The sequence below is a fragment of the Chionomys nivalis genome, chromosome 4 (genome assembly GCF_950005125.1).
Source record: "Chionomys nivalis chromosome 4, mChiNiv1.1, whole genome shotgun sequence".
In the NCBI taxonomy this organism is placed as follows: Eukaryota; Metazoa; Chordata; class Mammalia; order Rodentia; family Cricetidae; genus Chionomys; species Chionomys nivalis.
In genome coordinates, this window is record NC_080089.1 from 62398822 (window position 1) to 62424637 (window position 25816).

The following is a 25816-nucleotide window of genomic DNA, read 5'->3' on the forward strand; positions in this document are numbered from 1 at the left end:
GGCACTATTTGCTCAGATCCTCCCCACCCCCCCTTTTTAACTCGGGGTCATTTTGATGTAATTTATTAACCAAGATCAAGAATTGTAGCCAAAACAAGAACAATATTTTTACATATGCAAAAGTGCTTTAAACACATTTGTATCTGTGTTAGCTTCATTTTCCTGAGGCACCCTGCCCACCAAGTCCCCTGGTGCCCTAGTGGAGCTGGCCCCTGAGAAATCTCCCTAATGGATTTACCACTGTCCAAATGCAGGGCCTTGCTGGAAAGTTTGAATGAAGGATGAAAATGTTTGGTGGGCAATCATTCTCATTTCTCCCACATTATGATGTCATTAAACAAACCATTGCCTACTGCCATGTTTTTTAAGACAACTGACTTTGGGGCCACATGACCAACTGACACAAGTGCTCCAGCCCTTGTTGTCTGGACCCACAGATCTTTACAGATGACCAAAGCTGAATTCCTCAATGGAGTTAGCTTTGTAAGAGGCTGCAGAAAGCAAACCCTCGCTATCTCATATGGAACATGCTCCACAGGCACCCAGAATTTCAGGGCACTGGGTATGGGGAGGGCTCTGAGGCCATCTGCACGCCCCTGTCACTCTACTAAACACATAACAAGAAAAGCAAAAGGGCTCTAGGGATCAGCCTTGTCATCTGTATCAGCACAACCCACGATGCTCATTCTCCCTGTACCCCCTGGCAGGGAAGCCGGATGAGAGGAGGGCTTGGTGAACTGTCTGGGAGTGGGGGTGGGGGGTAAGAGTTAAGAACAGTCACCAAGCTGCAGTGACATCAAACAGCCACTCACTGAATTTAAATGCCTCCAAGTAGACCTTACTACCTCTACTCCTTCTTAAGATGAGGTGTGTGGCCTGTTCACTGGATGGCCAGAAATAGTAATAGTCCCCTGTGGTGGGATGTGGGCCTGGGACCACAGAAAGTGCTCAGGACATCTGGGTAGGGAAGGTGCTGGGTGACTTCAAGTCACCATTCCACTGTTTTTTGTATGAGACAGTTTCATGTATCCCAGGCTGGCCTCAAACTTTCCACATAGCCAATGATGCTCTTGAATGTCTCAGCCTCCTGTCCCCCACTGCTGGACATTAGGGCAGGTTAAGCCAGCATTCCATAACTGAATCACATCTCCATTCTACTACTGTTTTCCCGATAACTGCAGCAGTAACGAAAGCTGCTGTAATGGAGGCCTCTATCCTCTCTTAGAAGCCAGACCGCATCCCCACAAGCTTGTGCTACTCCAGGGTCTTAGGAAACCATGGAAGAGTATCCAAACACCAAAGACCCAACTACACAAAACAATGACAGTCACACAGAAAGGTGATCTTGAAGAAATCCAGCCTTTTCACTGACACTGTCCATGGGCACGGACTCCATCATGCCCAAGCCCTCCTCCCTCACCCGCACCCCACCTGACAGACCCTGTCACCAGGTGAGAGGGCTGCTGAAGATGTCATCAGCAGCACCGGCACTGGGCCGGAAGAAGGGAGTCTGGAAGCTTGCTGCTCCTTCCAGCTTTGCCCTCTGCTCCAGAGGGGTTGAGGGCTGCTAAGAAGCAAATGGTGGCACCAGGGCCTCTTTGTGCTTTTGAAAGTGGCTTTATATCCATCATTTCATTTGAGGAGCGTACCTCTTAAATCAGAAAGAGAAGGCAAATACCAGAGATGAGGAAGACATGGTCTCAAACTTAGAAAGATAGAGCAGATTCTTTTTTTTTTTTTTTTTTTTTTTTTTTTTTTGGTTTTTCGAGACAGGGTTTCTCTGTGGCTTTGGAGCCTGTCCTGGAACTAGCTCTGTAGACCAGGCTGGTCTCGAACTCACAGAGATCCGCTTGCCTCTGCCTCCCGAGTGCTGGGATTAAAGACGTGTACCACCATCGCCCAGCTCGAGCAGATTCTTTTGATACAAGTTCTGACTCACCTCTGGGTTCTCAACTGGCCTCTAAGGAAGGGAGTACCAGTCTGGTGCCTTGATTTGACTTTAGGTTCAGAAAAGAAATTATCTGGAATTAACCTCAGCCCAGATATGGAGGGATTCCAAAGGACACAACCCAAGTGTTCAAGGGCCATAGCTAGGATACTGTAGTCTTCAGTGTGGTGGACAGAGGACTGCTGGGTAAAGTGTTAAGCTTCCAGACAGTCAAAGGCAGGACCATCTGCTTTCCAGATACCATGGTGTGGTTTGAGTTGATGATAATCACAATCATTTTCAACTCCAGAGTCTGACTCACTCCTACCCACTCCACTTGAGAGTTAATGTCACTAAATCAGTCACAGGTCAGCAGTCAGTAATGGCGACTGCTTATGTTACCCAGGAAGGTTGTTTCACAGCATACAGGAGTTCAGGTGTGGCAGCGTGGGACAGAGTGAAGGTGTGCTCTCATGATTCAGCCTTTGCAGCACCTCAGACACATACATTTTCCTTTACCTGTTCCATGTGAGGGGAGAAGAAAGGAGCAGGGGAGAAACTGGTTGATTGACTGATTGGCTTTCAGGCGCATGTGTGTGTCTGTGTGAGTTTATGTGCATCACGTGCAAGAAGGTGCCTGCAGAGGCCAGAAGACAGCAGGACCCCCTGCTGCTGGAGCTACAGGCAGTTCTGAGCTGCCCAGCATAGGTGCTAGGACCCAAACCCTGGTCCTCTAGAAAAGTAGCGAGTGCTCTTGAATGCTGAGCATCTCCCCAGCCCCTGGAAGGCATTTGTAAAGGATCTTCCCCAACCTTTCATCAAGCACACAAAGCCTGCAAGATAAATGTGAATCACGCTGTATGTCATTACTGCTTTTCAAAAGTAGTGGATCACCTGAACTTCTGATGGAAGATCTGGGGAAGGACCTGGTAGCATCAAGGCTGCTTTTATTCGAAACAAAAGCATTATTTTGGTGACAGCATTCTACCACATTTCAAGGAATAACCCCCTTCCTATACATTCCTTGGCGTAAAGGTTATTGCTGATTAGGAGATCAGCCTGTTAGAATTTTCCAACTTCCACTCAGCTGATCAAGTACAATGTCACTCAGTGAAGCAACTCTGCCTGTTCCTTATCTGACTGTGACTTTCAAGGGCTCAAGGTCACACACAATGACAACCACACCATAGACTTCTCACTCACTCAATGGCACCGCTTACTTTCTCTACATATTAGGAATCTTAAGGATCTGTCTACACTTTCAGTTTTTGTAATTAAAAAAAAATTCTTTATTATGGGGAGACACATGTATGGAGGTCAGAGGTCACTTATGGGAGTCAGTTTCTCTACCACTCACTTGGGGGTCCCAGGGATCAGACTCAGGTCATCGGGTTTGCATGGCAAGTCATCTTGCTAGCCCTCAGTCTTTATCAGATGGCTTGTAAGCGTTCTATCAGGACTAGTTTAAGAGTTAGGCCATGAAGGGTCTCACGTTCATTTTCACAATTTTACAGGATTACATGCATTAGTCACACACTGAATAGTTACAAATTACCAACAGACTTAAGAGCTTAACAAGATAAATGTTCAAATGACTATAAATCTTGACAATTGATGTTAATCTGATGGACTACCTATAGGGCTGAGTGGCATGGCTGTACATGTCAAAACCTCATTCCATGCTAGCGTGTGCCAAGGGGCCGCATTCTGTGTTTTAAAGGAAAAAGATGATGCTCAAGCAAAGAGACTTTCCAATCTGAAAAGTGAGACTAACACTTCTGGACCTAACACCATGGATGATTTCTCTTCTTATCTGACGACTTCTAACTGTGAAGGAAAAGGGCTTCAAAAGAGACATTTCAGTGAGTGAAGGCTCTGTAAGCCCACATGGGTACTGGGAGAATATGCTGAGAAGCGCTTCTAAAGATGGTTAGGGAGAAGGCGCCCCCTCCTATTATTCAATAACCATGTTTGTGATGCATCTGCATAATCTAACCATGCATAAATTAGTATGTGTAATACAACACTTATTTGCATAATAATAGCAAGTTAATAGATGCTTAAAGAGCAGAGACCAACACCACCTTTAAATCAGACATGCCTTCAGGCACTTTGGCCTGTTCAGACCAAGATGCCAGAAAAACAGTACACATCAACCAGAAGAGACCCGTCAGCCGCTCATTCTTCATCCCTCTGGACGTTTCGCTTCCTGCCCCCCAACAGCAGGGAGTCATTTTCCAGCCACAAAATAGCTTTGTGTCTTAACTGCTTAGCATCCCTCTCTACTAAAAACTGTGAAGAAATATAAAAATTTAGGATTTTCAATAACTGATAATGAACTATTTGTGAATGGGAAGGAGCAGAATCGAAAGGGTGTACCGTAGTCAAAGTCACACGCACAAGAAACTGGGGGCTGTGCGCCTGCTAAAGACAATGACCCACAGTAGAGATTTTCACCTTGTGTTCTCATCTTTTAACTCAAATAATTTTAACTGACTCCAAAATGCTCATAAAAGGTATGAAAAAAGGGTAGGCCCTTCCTCCAACCTCGACATGAGCACATGGAGCTGGGCGGAGGGGACACCTCAAATGTCATACGAACAGGAGCATGGTGGTCTCAGTCAACCTCTAACAAGGGAAAAAAGTCTAGAGTTTTGTTTTTGTCTTTTCTTTTTTAAATACAAAACCAACAGAGACTTCTAATGATTCCTTTAAGATATTACTTTTCATTTTTACAGGACAGATTTATTTGTATGTGGCTCAAATGTTCACAATCACTTCCTGTACCTTCATACATAGGAATGGATGTCACAGTGGCAAATGGCAGTAATGAACAATCTTACCTGAGGATATGGAAACCTCCCAAGAGCAAGCTGGGAAAGGAAATAATATTTGTCTAGTTATAGATTTGCATGCAGGGCAGATCTCCTTAAGACAGACAAGGACTACATTTCAGAATTGCACCTATCAAATTAAAAAATAAAAACATCTACACCACTAATGCATGAACTAAATCATTGCTGTAATTACATTATAAGCTGTATTTAGAATGGACCTCTTTAATGAACAATATTTTATCTCTGATAAAAAAATCCTAATTTTAATAACGGAACATTCTCCCACATACTTTCTCTTAGGTGCATTTTCAACTCTGGGGCATTATTCACATGTATGTGTGTGGCAGTGTCCTCGAGACAGAGATGTACAAGTCTGCAGGCCTTCCTCCTGTAAGATGGGATCTAGTTGGTTCCAGAGCACAGCTCTGCAGTTTTAGGCTACATGTCTGGAGGAAGGGTTGTAAGAAGTGTGTGGGCTGTCGTATGAAATTGAAACCTGGGCTGTTTTTCTCACCCACTTACTGTTTCACACTTTCCTACCAGTTAGAGGCCCTACTGGTATGGAACTTGCCACGGAAGGCTGTGAAGGTGGAGGCCTCAATCTGAACCTGGGAGAATGATTCCCCTGCCCCAGGGCTATTTAGATTTGTATACTGCTCTTTGTTTCTGGACTAGCCACTTTCGTTAACCCACATGTAAAAACTAAGTGACTCAGAAACGTATAGGCTTGACATAATGTAATAAGATCAGACTGAACAAACATACCACAACCTGTTTACATCTATCTATCTATCTATCTATCTATCTATCTATCTATCTATCTATCCATCCATCCATCCATCCATCCATCCACCCACCCACCCACCCACCCACCCACCCACCCACCCACCCACCCACCCACCCATCCATCCATCCATCTATCTATTGAGACAGGGTCTTTGTACATAGTCCTGTTCTGTATACCAGGCTGACCTCAAACTCACAGATCCACCTGCCTCTACCTCCCAAGTGCTGGGATTCAAGGTTTGCACCACCACCCAGCTTACCATAACCTATTTAAAGGAAACAATGGTGGGAATGTACGCTCTTCGTTCTCTACACACATCTGCAACTTTCCGCAAAGCAGAAGTGTAACATCAAGGAAGCAAGAAGGCATCTGAGCACACAACACACAGAGCAGATACGAACTCTAGAGTCCCTTGAGGGCTTCTCACACGGTTAGTCACGAGAAATCGAGGAGCTGTCCCCCAAGCTTGCTTTTAATCCAGTGCTTCTGCCAGTACACTGCGCTGTCTTCTGAGACCTGGATAGCTGCACACTTGTTTCAAAGACACTGATGCTGCTCAAACACTTCTGAAACTCCCCTTTTACAATGGTGTTTAAAATCATTTCATGAAACAAAAGCACACTTTCCTCACTTTATGAGAACTAATTAAAGCTTGGATTTAGAAAGATGGTCCCTAGCTTGGTGATCATGTGACTTCTGTGTAGCCTGGTGCCTGAATGACCCATGTAGATTCAAATCCTGAATACCTACAAAGATCACTTACTAAGGACAGACTGGGGTGTTGAGGTTTTCTAAAGTCTAAAGGCAGGTTGAACAGCAATGTAACAGGGAGGAACCACGCGACTGGATGGTGGATTCCTTTGAGAAGGCCAGCACTCATCTGAATATTTGTGTGTGCACATGTATGTGCTGTATGTTGGAATATCTAATTAAGCACCACCTTCTACTCATATATCTGATATATATATATATCAGAAAGTATATAAATTTTCAAGATATAAATTTATAGTATCGTTATTTCCTTTGATGGATTTCCTTAATCTTCACATACAAATGAGAAAACATAGGAAGCGAAGGCACAGGAAAGAGGATGGATGTTTACTTTAATTGGTCCAGGGTTTTGTGTGATTCGGGCTGCTGTTTAAATGCTGTTAAACCGCCCCACTCTTCTCTCGCCTAACACAGCTGGAGGTTTGTCTTAGCTCTGAAAAAAAATACAGCGTGTGACTGTCAATGAGTGTGCACACTGACTCTGGAGGCACTGTGATCTGCTGCGGTGGGTGTACCACTCTGTAATGACCCAACAGGCAGTGAGGAGTGACCAAAAGCTGTCACCTTTATCGTGCACTTCATCCGGGGTAAAGAAACAACAGAAGAAGGACCTCTCTTCTAAAATGGTCAAGAGCCTGAAAACTGGTATAATATATCTCCCAGAAATATGCCAACTATACATGTTGACACATCATTGGGGTCGATGGAAGATTTCTGCCCACATGATTGACTGGCAGAAGCAACTTGTCTACCACACATACTATCAAGAGCTAGAGCTAAAAGACCGCAGTGCCAACGTTCTTGCAGTTTAAAGAATCAAGAAATGAGACCGGTGTGGTAGCATTTATCTGTTATCTCAGCACTTTAGACAGCTATGGCAGTAGGATCCTGACCTCAGCATCAGCCTGGGCCACATAGTGAGGTCTGCCCCCAAAACAAGCACAGACAAATCAAATAGGAAGGCTTAAGAAACAAGAGCAGGATAATGTGAGAACTGAATCTCTCTCATGTTACACAAGGCCTCTGACTTGTCAGTCACCATTGGCCTACAGCTGGGATCTAGCAGACAGAAGCGTGTGCATGCATGCACCTGACCCCTCTGTCATATCCAGAACAGAGAAGCAAAGATGGCTGGTGTCATTCATTGAAGACACTGCTATGCAGGAGATCAGAGAGGACTTGGTGTAGCAGGTTGGTGGTGGCCCCTTTGCTCAGTCTGCTTAGGAACAGACAGCAGTGGCTGACCTGGGGTAAGCAGCATTCTTGGGTTTAACTTTGTTTTGTGTTTCCCCAACTTCTATCCATTGGGACCTCAGTCCTACCTGACATCTTACAGGTGTGATTTTTTTAGATTTACATGACACAGAAGGGTCCCTTGCTTTCAGTACAGGAAGGTCACTTCCTCTTTTATGGAGTGTCGTCACTGGGCTGCTACGGCAGCAGGCTTAAGTCCCAGCTGTACACTAGTGAGCTCAAGCAGAGTGTGACTGGGCTTCATTGAAGGCAATTGTTTGAAGACCCCTTCAGAGGACTCTGCCTTCCACGCATGTCCTCATCCTTCAGTCTAACGTAGCCCTAGAGCTGTTCACTCTCCGCCACCTGTCCTATGACAAACGCGAAAGGAAACACAGTATAGGGCCCAGAAAGAACCCCTTTGCTGAGCTATCAGGCGGAAGTAGAAAACACACTCTGAGCAGACATGGCTGCACGAAGAACTTCTCCACGAAAGTCAGAACACATACTGAACCCTACGGGGAGGGAGCACATACGCTGTGAACATTCAGATGGCTGGGCCTGGCTGGCCCGTGTCTCTTAGCCTACTGGCCTATTAATCAACTTGCATTTCCCCAGTTTTTATTGTCAAGGTATTATAAATTAGGAAACTTACAAAAGGGAGTATGTAATCTTCTCTGAAATGGCCTGCAGATATGTCACTGTACTAAATGTGTTTCAGATTTAATGAAGCTTTAATGTCCTTTTTAATTTTGCCTGTTTCTGTATCACCAGGGGTCGGGCAAGGCAATCAGCACTCAAGAGGGTGGTTTGGTTTAAAACTAGGAAAAAACTCATTTGCTTATGAGTTGCACTGTATTTTCTTAATTAAATTTACTGAGTAAAATGGTTTAAGTTCAGCCAACCAATGACCTCTGTGTGTAGATTTAGATTTATAAATAGGTTAACAGTTAAAGTAAAGGGGGAGGAAAAGAAAGATTGCAACAAAGCAAACAGATTAGGGCTCAGCCAATAGGAATCACCACTCGCTGTCATCTTTACAAGGGAAGCATTTAAATATAGGCAGCTTAAGTCCAGTGTTTGCTTTTTTTTTTTTTTTTTTTAAGTGTACTGAGAAATGGAGACATGCAAGCAATCCATCAGCAGACCTTCTCGTCCTTTTATTCCCAAGAGGAGAACGGCCAACTCTGCACAGGACCTGACACAGGTTTACTGTGTGGTGGCTGCAGAGGAGGCGGGCAGAGGCAGGGAAAGGATTCTTTTTGATGTTAAATAAACAAGTGCATTTTAATTCCAAACATTTGAGAGCCAACAAACTGCTCAACAGGGGTTACAGGATGCTTCTTGCCTAAAGGGCAGGAAAAGGAGGCTGTGGCGGGGTCACAAGTTGGGAATGCACTGAAATAACAGGAACCACTAACATTTAACCGTGACCCTCGAAACGGTCCTCAGAGTGATCTACTGATCTTTGATTTGACCAACCATAACTTACCAATTGTTCTTGAGACAGCAACACTGAAGTACACTGGGTTTTAAAGCGTAAACAATAAATATATTTGGGCCTCTTTGTGTGTGTGTGTGTGTGTGTGTGTGTTAGAGGGAGACAGAGAGAAAGAGGGGAGGGAGGAGAAGCCTTTTGTATTTTAACAGAAAGTTATGGTAGAAAACATTTACGAAGTAACAACACGACAGGAAACTAACAACCACCTCGGAACTAGGAAGAGAGAAAATGCGCTGCAGTCAGGAGTGGCGGGCAAACCCTGCACAGGTCGCCTACTCAGACCATCAGCAATGCTATACGACAAGGTTTACGTTTACACTTGCACTAAAAAGCACTCAGTTTTGTTTTTCTAAAATTCTCAATTTAGACATATCCTATGTTTATCAGCATAACTGCAAATTGAAAATAAGTGTTTCCCATATAGCTGAAGGGAGACTTTATAGTCCGAAATGTTTTAAAATTTGTTCTTAATTACCTTGTGTGCATTTTACACAATTAAACTTCCATCTACGGATTTTACATTTAGATTGTATGATGCAGTTAAGCCTCCATTTCATAGAAACACGACAGCCACTTGGTGCATTCAGACACAGTGAAACTTAAAAAAAAAAAAATGGACTTAACTACTCAATGACATAAAATTCCCCAGGTGAGGTTTCATCCCCAGACCAATTTGCTCAGGCCTGAAGAAAGAGCTTAAATCACCTCAAACTATGTTGGGGAAGGCCCATGATAAATATTAAACACTTTAAAATCTACCCTATGATTTGACTTTTCTTCCCATGTATCAATTTCACTGTCCGCTTACGGAATGGTTTCAAGACAATCCAAAGGATATAACAGCAATTTGCCAGTGTTAAAGAGCTTCGGAGGTTAAAATGACAACAAAGAACACAGAAACACAAAGCATCGTGAAGTAGGGTTTCAATTAAATGGGGAGGATTTAGCAATGCAGGACCAAAAAAAAAAAAGAGTTACAAATTAATTTAATCTTCTGCCTATAGTTTGCAGCTGCACTCCGAAGTGTCTAGGGCTTAAGAACAAAGCCTTGCAAGGCCTTGGAGTGAGGGAAGCTTCAATTTTTAATGTATAACGCCATTAGCTGCTAACTTGTGGAATCTGCGACCCCTGTGGAGGGGCATAAGCGCGAGTAACAGAGACTGATGAAATGACATATCTGTTCGTGTCTAGAACCACGAGGAAGAGGGTTATTACTAACACCATCAGGCCCCTCAGAAATCTGCCCTAATAACCTTTGGGACCCTCGTAGCCTCAGTTCCCACTACATCAAATATATTGAAATCAAAACCTAATTCACTTTAATTAAAGACAATTAGTTTGTTTTACTATTATTGTTTAACTCATATGATGTGGTAATGCATTGGAAATTAAAGATGGGATAATAAATGTAATGAAGGTGGCACTACCTTCCCATCTATGCTTGGCGTGATTAGCTTCTCACTGGCATCTACCTCAGCAAAGCTCAAGAGCAGATCATGAGAAGCCGCACAGAGGTATCTCATCTGCAGAGAATACGGGAGAGCTGAGGCTGTCTCTTTCCTTATTCAATTTATACTTATCTTGACATAATGCTTTCCTACAAACTCCAAGGATTTCTTTAACACAAACAGAATTATGGCCCAATGGAGGCACCAGAAGCTTAATTAATTTGCCCAAGGTCATACTGTAAGTTGGTGGCAAAGCTTGTTAAATTATTAGAACGCTGGGCTCTACAGATGTTTTGGCAATGGCAGGGAACCCTGTCTGCAAAGGCCCTGGAGACTTCCGGTGCACTGGGTGAACCTCAGCAAATAACTCATTATGCCTGCACGAAGCGAGCCAAGTGCCCGAGAGCTGGGAAATAACGTTTTTTCCCTCTTTGTGCAGGAAAAGCCTAGCTGGGAGGTTCCCACCAGGCTTGCTCCTTAGCATGTGCCAGCATTTCTAAAGGAAATCCCCATCTTCGCCAGACTCCGCGGACCCCGAGTAGATTTATTGTAACTTAAGGAGCCCAAACACAGTAGCACAAGGATAAATCAAACACTTCTCTATCACTCAGAAGGTCTTGTGTTCTACCCCAGATTACCAGTAATCACGGAGGAAAGACAGCATTACAAATAAATGATTCTAATACAGCGTTGCTGTTTTTCTAATTAGAAATGGGCTGATTACAGTGGATGCTTAAGTGGGGAGAGGGCAACAGTAACTCACAAGCACAATATCCTAATGCTGGTCCTTTAATTGCTTTATTCGTTTCACTGTTAGAAATGATTGCTTGCTGTGGCCCGACCGCGAACACTCAGAAGCATGATACATTGAGGTCTCAACCTGGGCAAACTGTACCTAAACTTACACTTTATTGCGGCTTAGCTCACAATCTTCACCTAACATAGGGTTATATCCCAGTGCAGCAGGAGGATAAATCATCCTGGAATATTACTCCGGCAAAGTTTAGCTGTGACTGCAGCATATGTGCTTTCGAGCCACTGAAGCAAAGGCCCATAAAATACACTAATTACTGGAAGTTATGGTCACTGAGTGATTGATAGCGCTCTGCGAGGCAACTTCCTCATTTTCAACTCTTTTGACGGGCTCATCCGCCACATAGCAATTACTAATTCATGACCCACCCCTGAGGCATCAGTACCTTTACTCCTAATTCTCCTGCTATCAGAGCTGGACAGTGTCTTTTCTTCATCCGGAAGGGCCAGCAAGGATGATAGGAAGTAGACTCCATGCTGAATGCTATTGTTTTGAATCTTTAAAGGTTGTTTGGGCTTCTTAACCCTGCTGACCAGAAACATAATCCTTCCTTCTCCTATACTGCTATTTTACTTGCATCATTTTTTTGTATGTGAATATGTACGTATGAGTGTGTGCACACACAAGCCTATCTGTCTACCTATACTACATTAAACCAAGACCTGGCTGAGCAACTTTTGGGCTGAATACTGTGTTTAAAGGTAATATATTAATTTCATCTAGGCCGCAGTAAATATGAAGGTGCTAATTGTTAAACTGAATAAAAAAAGATGGGAAAAGGAGAGTCTCACTATTTAAAAGAACCCACTTTTGTGGCCTTGTAGACATCCTAATTGTTCTAGGCTGATTTCCATCAGTAGCTCTGCTCACAGAAATGCTAATTAAAACATCTGGGCATATAACAAAATCTCTAAAAGTCACTTAAAAACAACTACAAAAAAGGTCCTCTTTGATGGCAGTCCGTGAATTAGAGTGAGATTTTGAATTAGAAAGATGTAAAGTTGAGTTAGGATGGATGAAAGCAACCGTTTACGTTTCTAATAGAAAAATCATTATTATTCAAAAGACCGCACAGCCCTAACTGCAGGAGAAAGGGTGGTTCCTATCTGTACCTTAGCCTGTGCGACAGATGACAAATGGAACCTGCCTGTTCTTCAGGATATGGCTCCCACACATCCTCTTGCTCTTCCTCCTCTACGGGACACCTTTTTCAGAAGAAGCCTCTGGCCATACCTGTGCAGATAAATCCATACTATTTCTGGCCCATACCTTTTCCTCGGGAATTTTATAACAACCTACTTGGTAATGGTCAGTATTTAGCATCGTCCTGTGTCTTTAATATGGATTTTAGCCTTGTGTATAGGCAAACATTAAGCCACAAGTATTTTACATTCTCCATGACACCAGAAATAAATACTATTAGGGCCAAGGACAGGCACTAGGTGTTTATGCCAAATTGGGATGGAGACACCTTGTCTGGTCAGCCTAGAAGGACATGTTTAGGTTGCTTCCAGCTAACAAGCCAAAATGACCACATTACATGCTCTTAAGCATCAGGATCTGATCGTAATAGACAGAGCCCTCTTACCTAACACATCACTACTCAGAATGATCAGCAACTACCAACTGCACATATTTAAACATTATAATTAATTCACATGGATTATTTCTTTTTTTAAAGATTTATTTATTTTATGTATATATGTTCTTGTCTACATGTACATTTGCATACCAGAAAGAGGGCATTGGATCTCATGACAGTTATGAGATGGTTGTGAGCCACCATGTGGGTGCTGGGAATTGAATTCAGGACCTCTGGAAGAGCAGCCTTTTCTCTTAACCACTGAGCCATCTCCCGACCCTGGGTTATTTCTTATTAAAGACTTAGGAATGGGAAGCCATCTCCCATGTTTAATTACAACCACTGGAAGCCTTCTAAGGACTGAGAAGTGACTTCCTCTTAGGTGATGTGTAATGCTGGCCTCTGATAACAGCAGCTTCAACCATGTCATGTCTCTTAGAGGTCAGTCTCTGTGGGCTCCAACACTAAACTGCTCCCTGAGGTCGTGCAGTTGAGGAGATTAGAGAAAACACCAGGGCTGGGGTTTAGCTTACTGAGTGCAAATGAATCTACACTTCTAGTTCTAGGTCAAGGTCAAGGGAGTCGAAATGGGAGGGTACCATGACACCCGCCTTTGGTGCGTGCTGCTGTTCAAGCAGGAAGTCATCTGCCCCACTCATCAAAACCTTCGCTCAACACCATTTCTTCCAGAAAGCCGCCAGCAGTGTACTGTTTCCAGAGATAGGTGTCACACAACCCACTAACCAGGGCGCTTTTATAGTGTGACCTTGGTGCTTCCTTAGCAGTAACCTAAGCTGTTTCAACAACACATGGCAGAATTCATTTTCTGTCATTCCTGAGGTTGGAGCTCAACAGACCTGCAGCTTCCACCAGCTTACACAATATGATGTACCAGGAAGTCTAAGCTCGCCATGATGTGGCAAAGGAGGAGTGCCCATGTAAGCAACACCAGAATAGCTATGCCCCAGCTGCCCTCCACTCGGGTGCTGCACATGCTGGTGAAGCAGGGTGGATCCCCTACTTATCTTAAGCACTACCCGAATGCAATCTCGCGGAACCCTTCCTTGCTGAAAGAAAGGCATGGCTGAACCCTGCTAGAACTCCCGACTCATGGGATCCTGAGCAATAAATGCTATTTTAAGGACTAATTTGGAGTAGCTTTATTAAGCAGCAATGGAGGGACGCAAGGCTCTCCCAGACTTTGGCGGTAGCCTTCCCTCTCATCAGGGCAGCTGTCCAGTCAGGAGCTCCCAGGGGCAGAGTCTGGACTCTCAGCGCCAACACAGGGCAGCACACTGAACTCTTACCCACTCACTGCCTATTACCTCAGACATATCGGAGATCAGGTTAACCCATGAATGAAGTGAACTAGGCCTTGGTATCTGGGCGAGAACAGGCACCTTGCAAAGTTCTGTGAGGCAGACCTGCTGTGAAGGCATTGGATAGTGACCTTGGGGGACAGTCTTGATAGGAAGCACAGCCAGTCCTGCTCACTGACTGGACCTGGACAAAAGGAGCAAATCTCATCTACGCAGCTAGGTACAGCCATTTAACGTTCTGGAAAAGTCCTTCCATTTTTCTGGATCTCAGCTTCTTCACTTACAAAATGGAGGTCTGACACAGAAAGTAGAACCACTTTTGAAAGCACAAATCACTAATTTCTGCCATTTTCCATTACTCCAGGCAGAAGCTTACGTAGGGTGACAAATATCAAATGCTTAGTTACGTTATCCGAACAAGTAAAGAGCTATGCTGTCATCCTTCCAATTAGAATGTCACTGAGCAGAGGATGCCAACGGCTCTAGAGAGACAAGAGAACCAGGTGTCATACCTGACAGCCTCAGTCCCACGGAGGGGCACGATATACGCGGTGTGTGGTGGGGGTGGGCACATGCCACCTCTGGAGTGGCTTCCTCATTGAGTTCTATAGTCTTTCCTTAGTTAAAAAGCAACACTACTCTAATTTCTAAGTAAAAGATAAGGGGCCTGAAAGAATTTCCTAAATAGATGTGGTAGGCACGTGAACGTTACCATCAAGTTCAGAGCTGAAGTATGCAAGACGGGCTGCAGGATGAAAACAGGCTTTTTAAAGTTATCCCTCGGGCACCGGCTTGAGGGAGAGGACTAGAGCAGTGGGTCATGGCACGGGGTATCTCTAAGTTGAGCTGCAGCAGTGTCTCGTGGGACACAAGCCACAGGAGACTGGTTTCCTCAGATCCCTACACAGGAAGGAATCTCATGCCACTAGGTCCTCATATCACCCCAGGATGTCTGTCTGAGAAATTACAATTGTCAGGCACCTTTCTTTAAACTGTGGGCTCCAGGGAAGCAGGCATTTTGTAGTTTTGCTCACAGTAGGGACCAGTGATGGTCACTGGGCCGGCCACATGGTAGCAGAGCGATGAAATGCACAAAGATGACTACACTTGATCTGCGCTCGTACTGTCCCCTTCTGTGAAGGCTTCTTCTGGGACAAGTGGCTGTTCAACTCCTATTTAAACGTCATTAGGGATGATTCCATCATTAAGTGCAAAGATTATTGGGATCCACCTATTAGGAAAGTACACTGAGCTGGGCATGGGTGGCACACACCTTTAATCCCAGCACTCAGGAGGCAGAGGCAGTTTGAAGAGTTTGCAACCAGCCTGGTCTTCAAAGTGAGTTCAAGGACAGTCAGGGATACACGGGAAAACCTTGTCTTGAAAAACCAAACCCAAAACAAAAAACAAACAAAATAAAGTACAATGAAAAGAATACTGTGGAATTTTTTTTGGATTTGTTTTGGTTTTGTTTTAGCTTAAGAAGGTTTGCCTCAACGGACACAAATCAACACTTGCTTCTTCTCCACCAAGAATGCTTGCAGTGAGCTGTCAGATGTCAGTACTGTCTTATTTCCTTATTGTTTATATCAAGACTGTTGAGTCTGTTTCTTTAAATTCCAAATCTGGTGTGTCTGTGTTTGTACTTGAGGTGACATAGGACTGTGCAGCTGGGAAAAAAAGTCTTCCAATTAGCCTGAACTATATCAGGATGATAAAGCGCTTACCTGGGACTGCATGTGCCTGCCCCGTACTGCTCTGTCAGCCTATGGCTGCTGAATGCACCGAGCACAAAGCCAGCTCACCAGTGCTGCATGCAGGGGAGCCACTAGCTCCTCTGCCAGTTCTATATTCACATAGTCACTGATGACCCTGGAAAATGCACATTTACGCGTGGCAATCTGAGACAGCTGGATCCCTTCACAAACGTTGCAAAGGACAGGACCGGATGCTCGATCACCGGCTAAAGTCACTTCAACAGCTTCCCCCACCCCAGCAAATTACACAAAACAGCAGATCAAAAAGTCCCAAAGTCTAAAAACATCAAGTTAAGGCATCACTACAGAAAGATGAGCAAGAGTGGGGGATGGCTGGCAGAAACAGGTGCTCTTTTCCTCCAGAGCCAGAGGAAGGCAGGAGGCCCGGACGAGGGCTCCAGAGCCATACCCTTCCAACTTGCCTGTGCAAGCTTCCTGAAAATGTTTCGAGATGTGTGTATTCTCATAAATGGGGTTGCCACCTCACAGCTGCAAGGGCAAACAAAACTCACTGTAGAAGAAAGTTCAACTTCTGCTCACATTTTAAAAAGGAGAAAGCAAGTCAGGCACAGTACCACAGGCCTGTTATCCTAGCACTAGTGTGTGTGTGTGTGTGTGTGTGTGTGTGTGTGTGTGTGTGTGTGTGTGTGTGTGTAATACAGAAGCAGGGGGACTGTGGCAAGTTTGAAGTCAGCATGGCTTGCATAGCAAGCCCTGGGCTAGCCAGGTATATAGAGTAAGATCCTGTCTCAGAAAGCAAAACAATAGTAAATTTAAAACGGAGGAACATCTGTAGCTGAGCAAATCATCCCAAATGTCAGGTTTTCTTATGATCTAGACTAGCTGACAGCAGCTGCCACAGGGCGCTGGAGCCTTCTGGTGCCCCTCAGACCAGGTTTACAAATTACAAGGGGCTAAGCCAGGAGACAATGCCTCAGCTGGATGCCCAGCTGGGACAGCAGTCAGTCCCTGTGTGGGGTTTGTTTTGTGGTTTTGGCAGGAGGTGGAAGGCTTAAGTCTAGATTAGATAACTCTAGCTCTGTAGTTTGTGTTACCTGTAGAACAAGGCACACGTGGGAAGCTAGTCCAAAGAGCTTATCTCCCTGTCCCCACCAGCCTTTCCTTCTCCTGCCTTGAAGGCAGGACTGTGAGGTGGCCCAAGCAGGTGACACCTTTGCCTCTCGCTCCTTCGTGCTGGAATGATAGGCCAAACAGTTTACTTTTTAAACTTTTTTTTTTCTCTGTGTGGCCCTGGCTGTCCTGGAACTCCTTTGTAGATCAGGCTGGGCTCAAACTCACAGAGATGCACCTGCCTCTGCCTCCCGAGTGCTGGGACTAAAGGTGTGCGCCACTACACTCAGCTGTGGCATACTTCTTAAAGTGACTTTAAGGGGTTGTTAATGTTAAATATTCACAAAATCGTCCAGACTAATCTTGCTTCCAAGAACCTGTCTACTTGTTACCTTGTAAGTGTAACATGGAAAGGGGCTGTATTCCCAGCACCCAGTAAAGTGTCTGACAGTTTCTCTCTTTCTCTCTCTCTCTCTCTCTCTCTCTCTCTCTCTCTCTCTCTCTCTCTCTCTCCTCCCTCCTCTCTGTCTGTCTCCTTTTAACTTTTCTTTTTGTAGCTCTGGCTGTCCTGACACTATATAAACCACGCTGGCCTTGAACTCACAGAGATCTGTCTGTTTCTGCCTCTTGAGTGCTGGGATTAAAGGCATGCACTGACTGCTTGCAAAAAACATTTATTTGTATTATAAAAATTCACATTATAAGGACAAAAATGTTGCCACATGCCACTTAGAAATGAGATTAGCGTTTTGTTTTTTTCCTATTCGAACTGCCAGGAGGAAAGGCATCCCAAACACGCGCTCTCTCCAGACACGTTCTCTGATGAGTTCCTCTTTTGTTTCTCACATTGCGCTCTCGCTCACCTGTTTTTGTTTTTTTTTCATTTTCTTTCCTCCCTGTTTGTTTTGCTTTTTTCTGCAAGTTCTCTTACTACAGCTGCTTGTTGTCTCTGGAGCGTAGTACTGTGTCTCGTTCCTAAGGCATGTTTCATTGTTTATTCAAATTCTTTTTCACAGCATAGGTTTTAGGCCCTCACATTGCTTGTTCTCAGTTATTTTAGACCTCTGTTCTCATTCTGAAAGTCTTTCTCAGATATCTCATTAAGTGTAAGCCACAACTATAATCCTAGCAACTCAAGGTGTAGAAGAGGAGGCTAGCCACAAGTTCAAGGCCAGCCTGGTCTACACAGCGAGTACCAGGTCAACTTGGGCTACGGAGTGAAAATTGCTCCTGTGTGGACAATGTCAACTGGCTGACAGCTTCCTGTGAGCTTCATCTGCTTGGGTGGCTCTTGGCAAACACCCAACCTGTGGATCCATTAGACTGCAGGCCAGAGTTCCCTGGAGAAAGTCCTTGACTATCTCCTGCCTGTGGTCTTGGTCACTGCTGACCTAGGAACAATTCAGGGTTATGCAGTAGTCAGAATCTCTTCTTGGTTACAGGACCAGGTTTCTATGGCCCCAGATGCCATTTATTTTCCTAGAACCTCTCGGTCTCATGTTGGGCCTGGGGAGGGTCATATGCCGAGTTGGGATGTGGTCTGTGGTTATCAGCTTTACTGCCTCTCAAACAGACTCTGAGGGCTGGGGCTCTGCACTTGCCTATTACATGCAAGGTCTTGGTTTAACCCACAAAAGAGAGGGAAAAACAAACCTATGGGACAGTTCTCTAGGCCCCATCTTTACTCCCAGCTCCAGATAATGGGAACCCAGGTGTGGAGCTTTGAAGTGCTCTACTCCAGCAAGGCTGCTGCCCTTGCGTGTCCTGCTGCTGAAGGAGGCCTTCACCAGATCCCCGCTCCCTCACATCCAAAATCTGATGGTGGCTGTTGCGAACGAGGCTGTGTCTGCAGAGACTGACTGGAAAGGCAGCACTGTGGAGAGAGACTGAAAGGCTGCATGTCCAGAGGCCTAGTTCTCGTCCTCTCTAACAGCCGTTCTCTGGCCACCTCTGTGTCTGAACATCCTGTGACAGACAGATCGAAAGCTTCTACCAACCCGAAAGCTAAGGACGCCATCAGATAGCACCTTGGCCTATAAGGAAGCTTCCCCTCCCCTCTGTAACTGCCTCTCTGATGTGCCACTGGTGTAAGTGGACTTGCCTTGATTCACGATTTTCTTTGTTCCGTAAAACCAGAAAACCTCACGACACTGCTTCCACGTTGAAATAAGGAATTTGGGGTAACGTAGATCTGTGTTCTCGGACCACGGTTCCACGAAATGGTCCAGAATCAACTACTGTTTCTTCCCTTCAGATGAGAACTGTGGCTGTGGTACTGACTCCGCCCTCCCTCTTGTGTCTTCGTGGCACCAAGCCTTCATTTGTGGCTATTTTCAGTACAGCTTGAGGTGAATGGAAACTCATCTCTAGTCAAAGCGGCTGATTTTTTTTTTTTTTTTGACCTAGATGTGAACATTTTAGACGCTGTGGCTGAGGTGGGATTTGAATCTGGGTCTGCTGCTTTGACGAAGAGAAACCATTTCTTTATGCACGGTGACAAGTGATATTCCACAAACATGAACGGGCACTGACAGCAAAGGTGTCATCAGACACAAACCCTGGCCTTCGTTTTCAGGAACTACTTTAAAACTACTATAAAAGTTGGAGATACTGAGCCAAAAAGATTCCTGTGTGCCCACCGGGGTGCTGGATAGTGTAGGCCATAAGAGAGTGAGATTGGAAGTCTGTATAAATTATTCAACTACGAACAGGAAATGTTTATGTGACAAGCCAGAGGAGATGGCGGTCCTCTCAGCTACCGAATCAGAGTCACATCATGAAGGTCACATATTCAAGTGATATCTTGGGCAGACGAAGGAAAATAACATTCACGTGACAGGAGAGTGTCATAGTACATGGATTTATTTTGGTAAAGGTAATTCTAAACTTTGAGAAAGGGCTAGGGGCACAGTTCAGGTAGAACACATACCCTGTGGAATGCCATCAGTAGTATTACAAAGGAAAAAAAAGCCTTAAGAAAAACTCTGTCAAAACAATGGAGCCCACAGAAATCCTGAGACAGTGGTGTTACTTTGATGACAATGACCTTGTGTGGCTCTCTGAGTATGTTCTCCACCTATCTGGAGACATCTTTCTAAGCCTTGCTCCTTGCTTTCATCATTTAACACATCATTCAAAGCACTTCAATAAAGCAGCGCTCGTGCTGGAGAGGGGCCTCGCAGGACTGGATGACACACCAATTAACCAAGCGTGTCGAGCCAGCCTGCTCTGCGCCTCAGACTCAGGAGACTGGGAGCAAAGCTGCAAACAAAGGAGGCAAGAGCGGGGACAAAGTGAAAAGAGCAAGTGTGCACTGGAGACGGACTTGCGTCTGACTCCTGCAGAGACGTCCATCAGGGCACCACTCACCCCAACCTCAGCGAGGTCTGTGAGAGCCCTCCTGACAGCCCCTCAGCAGAGGCCTGTGGGACTGCTGCCTTTCCAAGGGAAGTTTCTGATTGTTTTGTTTACTTCATTTAAAATGGTTTATTTCTTTCTTGAGACAGATTTACACTACGTGCCCTGGCTGGTCTGGAGCTCAATACATAGACCAGACCAGATCTGTCTGCCTCTACCTTCCTAGTGCTGGGACTAAAGTGTATTCTACCATGTTCAGCCTTGAGCCCCCCTCCCCGTGTCTGTGTGTGTGTGTGTGTGTGCATACATGTGAAGCATGTGACCGAGGACACCTGGGCCACACTGAGTGTACACACTGAGGTCAAGGAGCACTTTGTGATCATTGCACTTTTAAGTAGGTTCCAAAGACCATCAGGCTGGCAGAGCAAGAGTCTTTACCCACTGGGCCATCCCACCAGCCCCCGTGCATTTTTTAGAGATGAGGTCTTCCTATGTACCTCAGGCTAGCCTCAAACTCAAGATCCTCCTGCCTCCACCTCTGGAATACTGGGGTTCCAGATGGGCTCCACCATGCCAGACGCCTGGCTCCTTTTTAATATGCATGCTTTGTGCCGGGCACACAAGGTGAGAGGACGGAGCATATTGACTTTCCTCTCTAGAAAAGCCATCTTGTGAACACGGGGCTGTTTACCTCCTGTTTAGAGGGTTATGCTGTGATTCAAATGGCATAAAATGAACAATAATTAATTAGGGAAAAACCAAGGGAGTAGACTCTTCCTCAGTCACTGTCTGCGAGATGAGGTAAGTACTGCACAGCTTATGGAATTAAGATGCTGCTCCAGTGTTTCTGGAATCCCCACCCTCAGGATTAGGCAAAACCCTTCAGACTCAGTGAAAATAAAGCCCTTGTTTTTGCATGCCAGGCCATTTTTATCCTCAAGTTTATCCCTGAAGTACTGACGGCAGCACCAGGTGAACAAGTCTAAACATCACCCAGTCACGGGGCTGGCGTGAGCTTTCTAAAAGTGGCAAACAAGTCTTCTGGGATGGGAGGACCTCACCCCCCAGCTCTTCACCGCCCGGGATTCTCGGTCTTGCTGGTCTCACATCTGTCCACTCCTTTACTCTCCGCATTCCCACACCAACTCCAGCCGTGTCCTAACGGAAGAACTTAAGTCCACATGGGTTTTCTCCCCCACTACAAAGGAAGCCCACAAAACCCACACACTGAGACCTCCTTTATTTGGCTGTATAGCCAATCCACAAGGGGGGAGTCACAAACGCTTAAAAGATCTGCATGAAAAACTGTAAGCACACAGCAGAGAAGGGGCCGATTGCGCCCCCACCCAAGAACCCACTGTCCTCAACTCAGGTTGAATAGTCTTACTTCAATCTTTGGGCTACTTTGCCCACTCCAAATATTTCACACAGATGACAACATCTGGAGGAGACCCACTTTATCCCAGGAGCAGAGGGCTGCTGACCTGAGAGAAGAGGGGACAGATAAAAGATAGTCTGATATTAAAGGTTCTTTGCTTAAGGCACAAATATAACTGTCTGTGATTCTTTTTTATCTCCACACTTTAGAGGCATGCAGCATTATCTTTTATGAAAGAGTGTGGCAAGAGGTCTTGTTACGACTCCCTATGGGGGCCATGACAGTATATTAACAGGGAAGGGGCAGCAGGAAGGAGCTGACAAGGATGGACCTTGCAGAGGAAGGTTTACAGAACAGGAGGCGGGGCACTGGGGGTGGCAGCAGGCACAGGAAACTTTCCCATTTGTCTCTATTTGATTCCCAGGTGCTTCTGGGAAATGCCCTTGCTTAGTTTCCTATTCTGCTGCCCATCTTTTATTCTTCTGGCACAGATCTCCTATGGGAATGGACTGTTGGCTGAAAACATGCTGAGAAGGTGTGCCCACATGTCAGGAGACTGTGGGGAGCTCACCCTCCTACGCTGCCATCTAATCCCTCCTTAAGGGCTTACAGCAGTCCACCAGAGTGGGCTGAATGGGTAGGGAGGGATGGTCCCTCCTCCTAGTGGCAGACCCCCTTCAAGACCAATTCCACTCAGATGTCAACCCTTGGTCAACCCCTGCTCCCCATGAGGGCTTCACCCACACCTTTGCTGAGACCTGTCACGTGTCACTGCAGGGTTCTAGCATCTTTTTTCTCTATCAAGGCAGGGTCTTCCTGGTTACATGGCCAGTGCTCTGCAGAATCTACTGTCGTATTTACGCCGGGCAGAAGTGAGGAATGAACGAAGGCTCCTATGCTTGGTGGACACACGGAGAGCAGTTTTAGAAGTGAGACCAGAGGCAACGGTCTTTAAAGTGCTGATTGTGGGACATGCTGCAATTGGTTCCTCAGAGTTTTTTGTTTTGTTTTGTTTTATGAGACAAGGTTTCTCGGTGTAGTCCTGGCTGTCCTGGAACTCACTCTGTAGACTAGTCTGGCCTCAAACTCAGAGATCTGCCAGCCTTTGCCTCCTGAGTGCTGGGATTAAAGGCGTGTGCCACTAATGCCCGGGTTCCTCAGATTTTAAAATGCCATTTCAACATTCACTTCTGTGTCCTGTGCATTCATGTGTGTATGTGTAGCAGTAAGGGTGTATGTCCATGTGTGTGTGAAAGCAGAGGTCAGCCTCGGGGAACATCCTTTACGTCTTAAAGTTTAAGGATTTTAACACAAGGACTTTCCACCGGGAGCTTGACCGCCAGGATTAGGCGAGGCTGGCTGGCCAGTATCCCCGGGTTACTTATGTCTGCCTCTTCAGTGCTGTGATTACCAGCATGCTCCACCAGCCTGCATTTCTGTGTGGGTGTCCGGACTGAATGCAGGTCCTTTTGCCTGTATGGGAAGTGCTTTACTAATTGAGCTATCTCCCTTGCCCTGATTTTTTTTTTTAAATGTACTTCAGGCTAGCCTTGGACTCATGATTTTCCTGCGTCAGTCTTGAATGCTGGGATTACAGGTATTTGTCTGTAATGGTTTTGAATAGTACTTATCACATTTAGACCAACTTTCTCTGGTAAAAAGAAAGAGGAGCCTCAGTCTTTGAGTTCTTATTTTGACTTAAGTTCTTAGGCCCTTTGGATGGCATTTTCTTCGTACTGACCCAATAACAAAGGAGCCCTGAACCATAACGTTTCAGCTGTAGAATCAAAATCTTCTTCCTTTACCATGCATTTCTTTACCTTGGACCCCAAATACTTTGGTATAAAACACGTGCCAGAGGCTGTACTCTATTCTCTAGTGACTTGCTGCATTACTTAAGTTGGTCACATGTCACTTGTTAGTCTAGTGGGCCAGAAGCTCTGAGAGGATGGGGACAACACCTCCCCGCCACCCGTATACTCCTTGGGATGACTTAGTTAAGCCCCTTGTCTCCCTTGAAAACTTTAAGCAGACTTCGCCTCATGACTCATTCCATCTCATTCCTTGTGAACACAGAGCATAAAAGAATCCTTCTCTCTCTGGCCCTCATCCAGCTATGGGGTGCTCCCTCCCTACAGTGCACACACTGGCAGTCTCCCTCCTCCCTACAGTGCACACACTGGCTGTCTCCCTCCTCCCTACAGTGCACACACTGGCTGTCTCCCTCCCTACAGTGCATACACTGGCATACCCTTCCCTATAGTGCACACACTGGCTGTCTCCCTCCATACAGTGCACACACTGGCTGTCCCCCCCCCCACAGAGCACACACTGGCAGTCTCCCTCCTCCCTACAGTGCACACACTGGCTGTCTCCCTCCTCCCTACAGTGCACACACTGACTGTCTCCTTCCATACAGTGTACACACTGGCTGTCTCCCTCCATACAGTGCACACACTGGTAGTCTCCCTCCCTACAATGCACACACTGGCTGTCTCCCTCCCTACAGTGCACACACTGGCTGTCTCCCTCCCTACAGTGCACACACTGGCTGTCTCCCTCCCTACAGAGCACACACTGGCTGTCTCCCTCCCTACAGGGCACACACTAGCTGTCTCCCTCCCTACAGTGCACACAATGGCTGTCTCCCCCCCTACAGTGCACACACTGGCAGTCTCCCTCCCTACAGTGCACACACTGGCTGTCTTCCTCCCTACAGTGCACACAATGGCTGTCTCCCTCCCTACAGTGCACACACTGGCAGTCTCCCTCCCTACAGTGCACACAATGGCTGTCTCCCTCCCTACAGTGCACACACTGGCAGTCTCCCTCCCTACAGTGCACACACTGGCTGTCTCCCTCCCTACAGTGCACACACTGGCTGTCTCCCTCCCTACAATGCACACACTGGCTGTCTCCCTCCCTACAGTGCACACACTGGCTGTCTCCCTCCCTACAGTGCACACAATGGCTGTCTCCCTCCCTACAGTGCACACACTGGCTGACCCCTCCCTACAGTGCAGTGCCCCTTTTTATTAGGCTTCACATTCCCAGGGCCTAGTAAGATACTGAGGCTGCATATTTCAATATATTTATTGGTCATATTCCAATCTTTCCACCTGGTCTTTCTGATCCTCTTGTTTCCACGCCTGTCCTTCTACAGTCATGCCCCACAGAGCACTCTGTGACCTGCTGAAAACTGAAGTCAGACCACTTACTCTCCGAGGTCCTGAGCCTGGGGTATGTGACCCAGTCCCCGGCTACCTCTCATTTATTTTTTTCCAGCCTTTACCTTGATAACTCCACTCTAGTTAGGTGGGGGTTCTCATTTTCTCGTTATGAGACTAGCCAAGTACAGTAGTGAGAAGGAGGAACAACCAATTTATATCACTCACTAGCTCCTTCAGACTAGCCTGGGTATGTTTTCTTCCTTTCTTTCATTCTTTCTTTCTTTCTTCCTTCCTTTTATTTTTGTTTAGGTTTTCAAGTACCTCTGGCTTTCCTCAAACTCGTAGAGATTTGCCTGCCTCTGCCTCCTAAGTGCTGGGGTTAAAAGTGCTTACCACCACCGCCTGGCAGATATACTTTCTTAACAGTCCTTTTTTTTTTTTTTTTTTTTTTTTTTTTTAAGGATGATATCATAGATCCAAGACCGGCTTCCAACTCACTACACATCTGATAAAGATGATCCTGAAATTCTGATCCTCCTGCTTCCATCCCTGAATGTTGGAATCACATCCTAGTCATATGCCACACATGCAAGTAAACCAGGGCTTCATGTGTGCTATGCAATTACTCTCTCAACTGGGCTATATTCCCAGCCCTCCTAACAGTGCTTCTAGGCTTCCAATAGGCGAGGGTGCACCTCTGTCTCCAGCACAGCTCTCCAGCTGCTGGAACTACAGGAAAGAGAGCAGCAGCAGTGCTATACAGAATGTCAGTCTGCACTGGGGCTCAGACCTGAGCCTGGTGGGGGCTGCAGGCTGGCCCAGGGCTGCCTAGGAAACTAGTACCAAAGCAAGTATTGCAACCTG

At 45.8% G+C, this 25816-nt stretch overlaps 1 protein-coding gene across 3 annotated transcripts in view; it reads right to left on the bottom strand.

Moving 5' to 3' along the window:
* Positions 1-25816, bottom strand: part of Map2k5 (mitogen-activated protein kinase kinase 5) — a 231009-nt gene that overhangs the window by 70204 nt on the left and 134989 nt on the right. For 2 of the 3 annotated variants that reach the window (XM_057767295.1, XM_057767297.1), the window contains one exon: positions 4771-4800. The exons of the other annotated variant lie outside the window; for it this stretch is intronic. In XM_057767295.1, coding sequence (XP_057623278.1) covers positions 4771-4800 — 30 coding nt within the window. The remainder of the gene's footprint in view (positions 1-4770; positions 4801-25816) is intronic. 3 annotated transcript variants of the gene reach the window in all.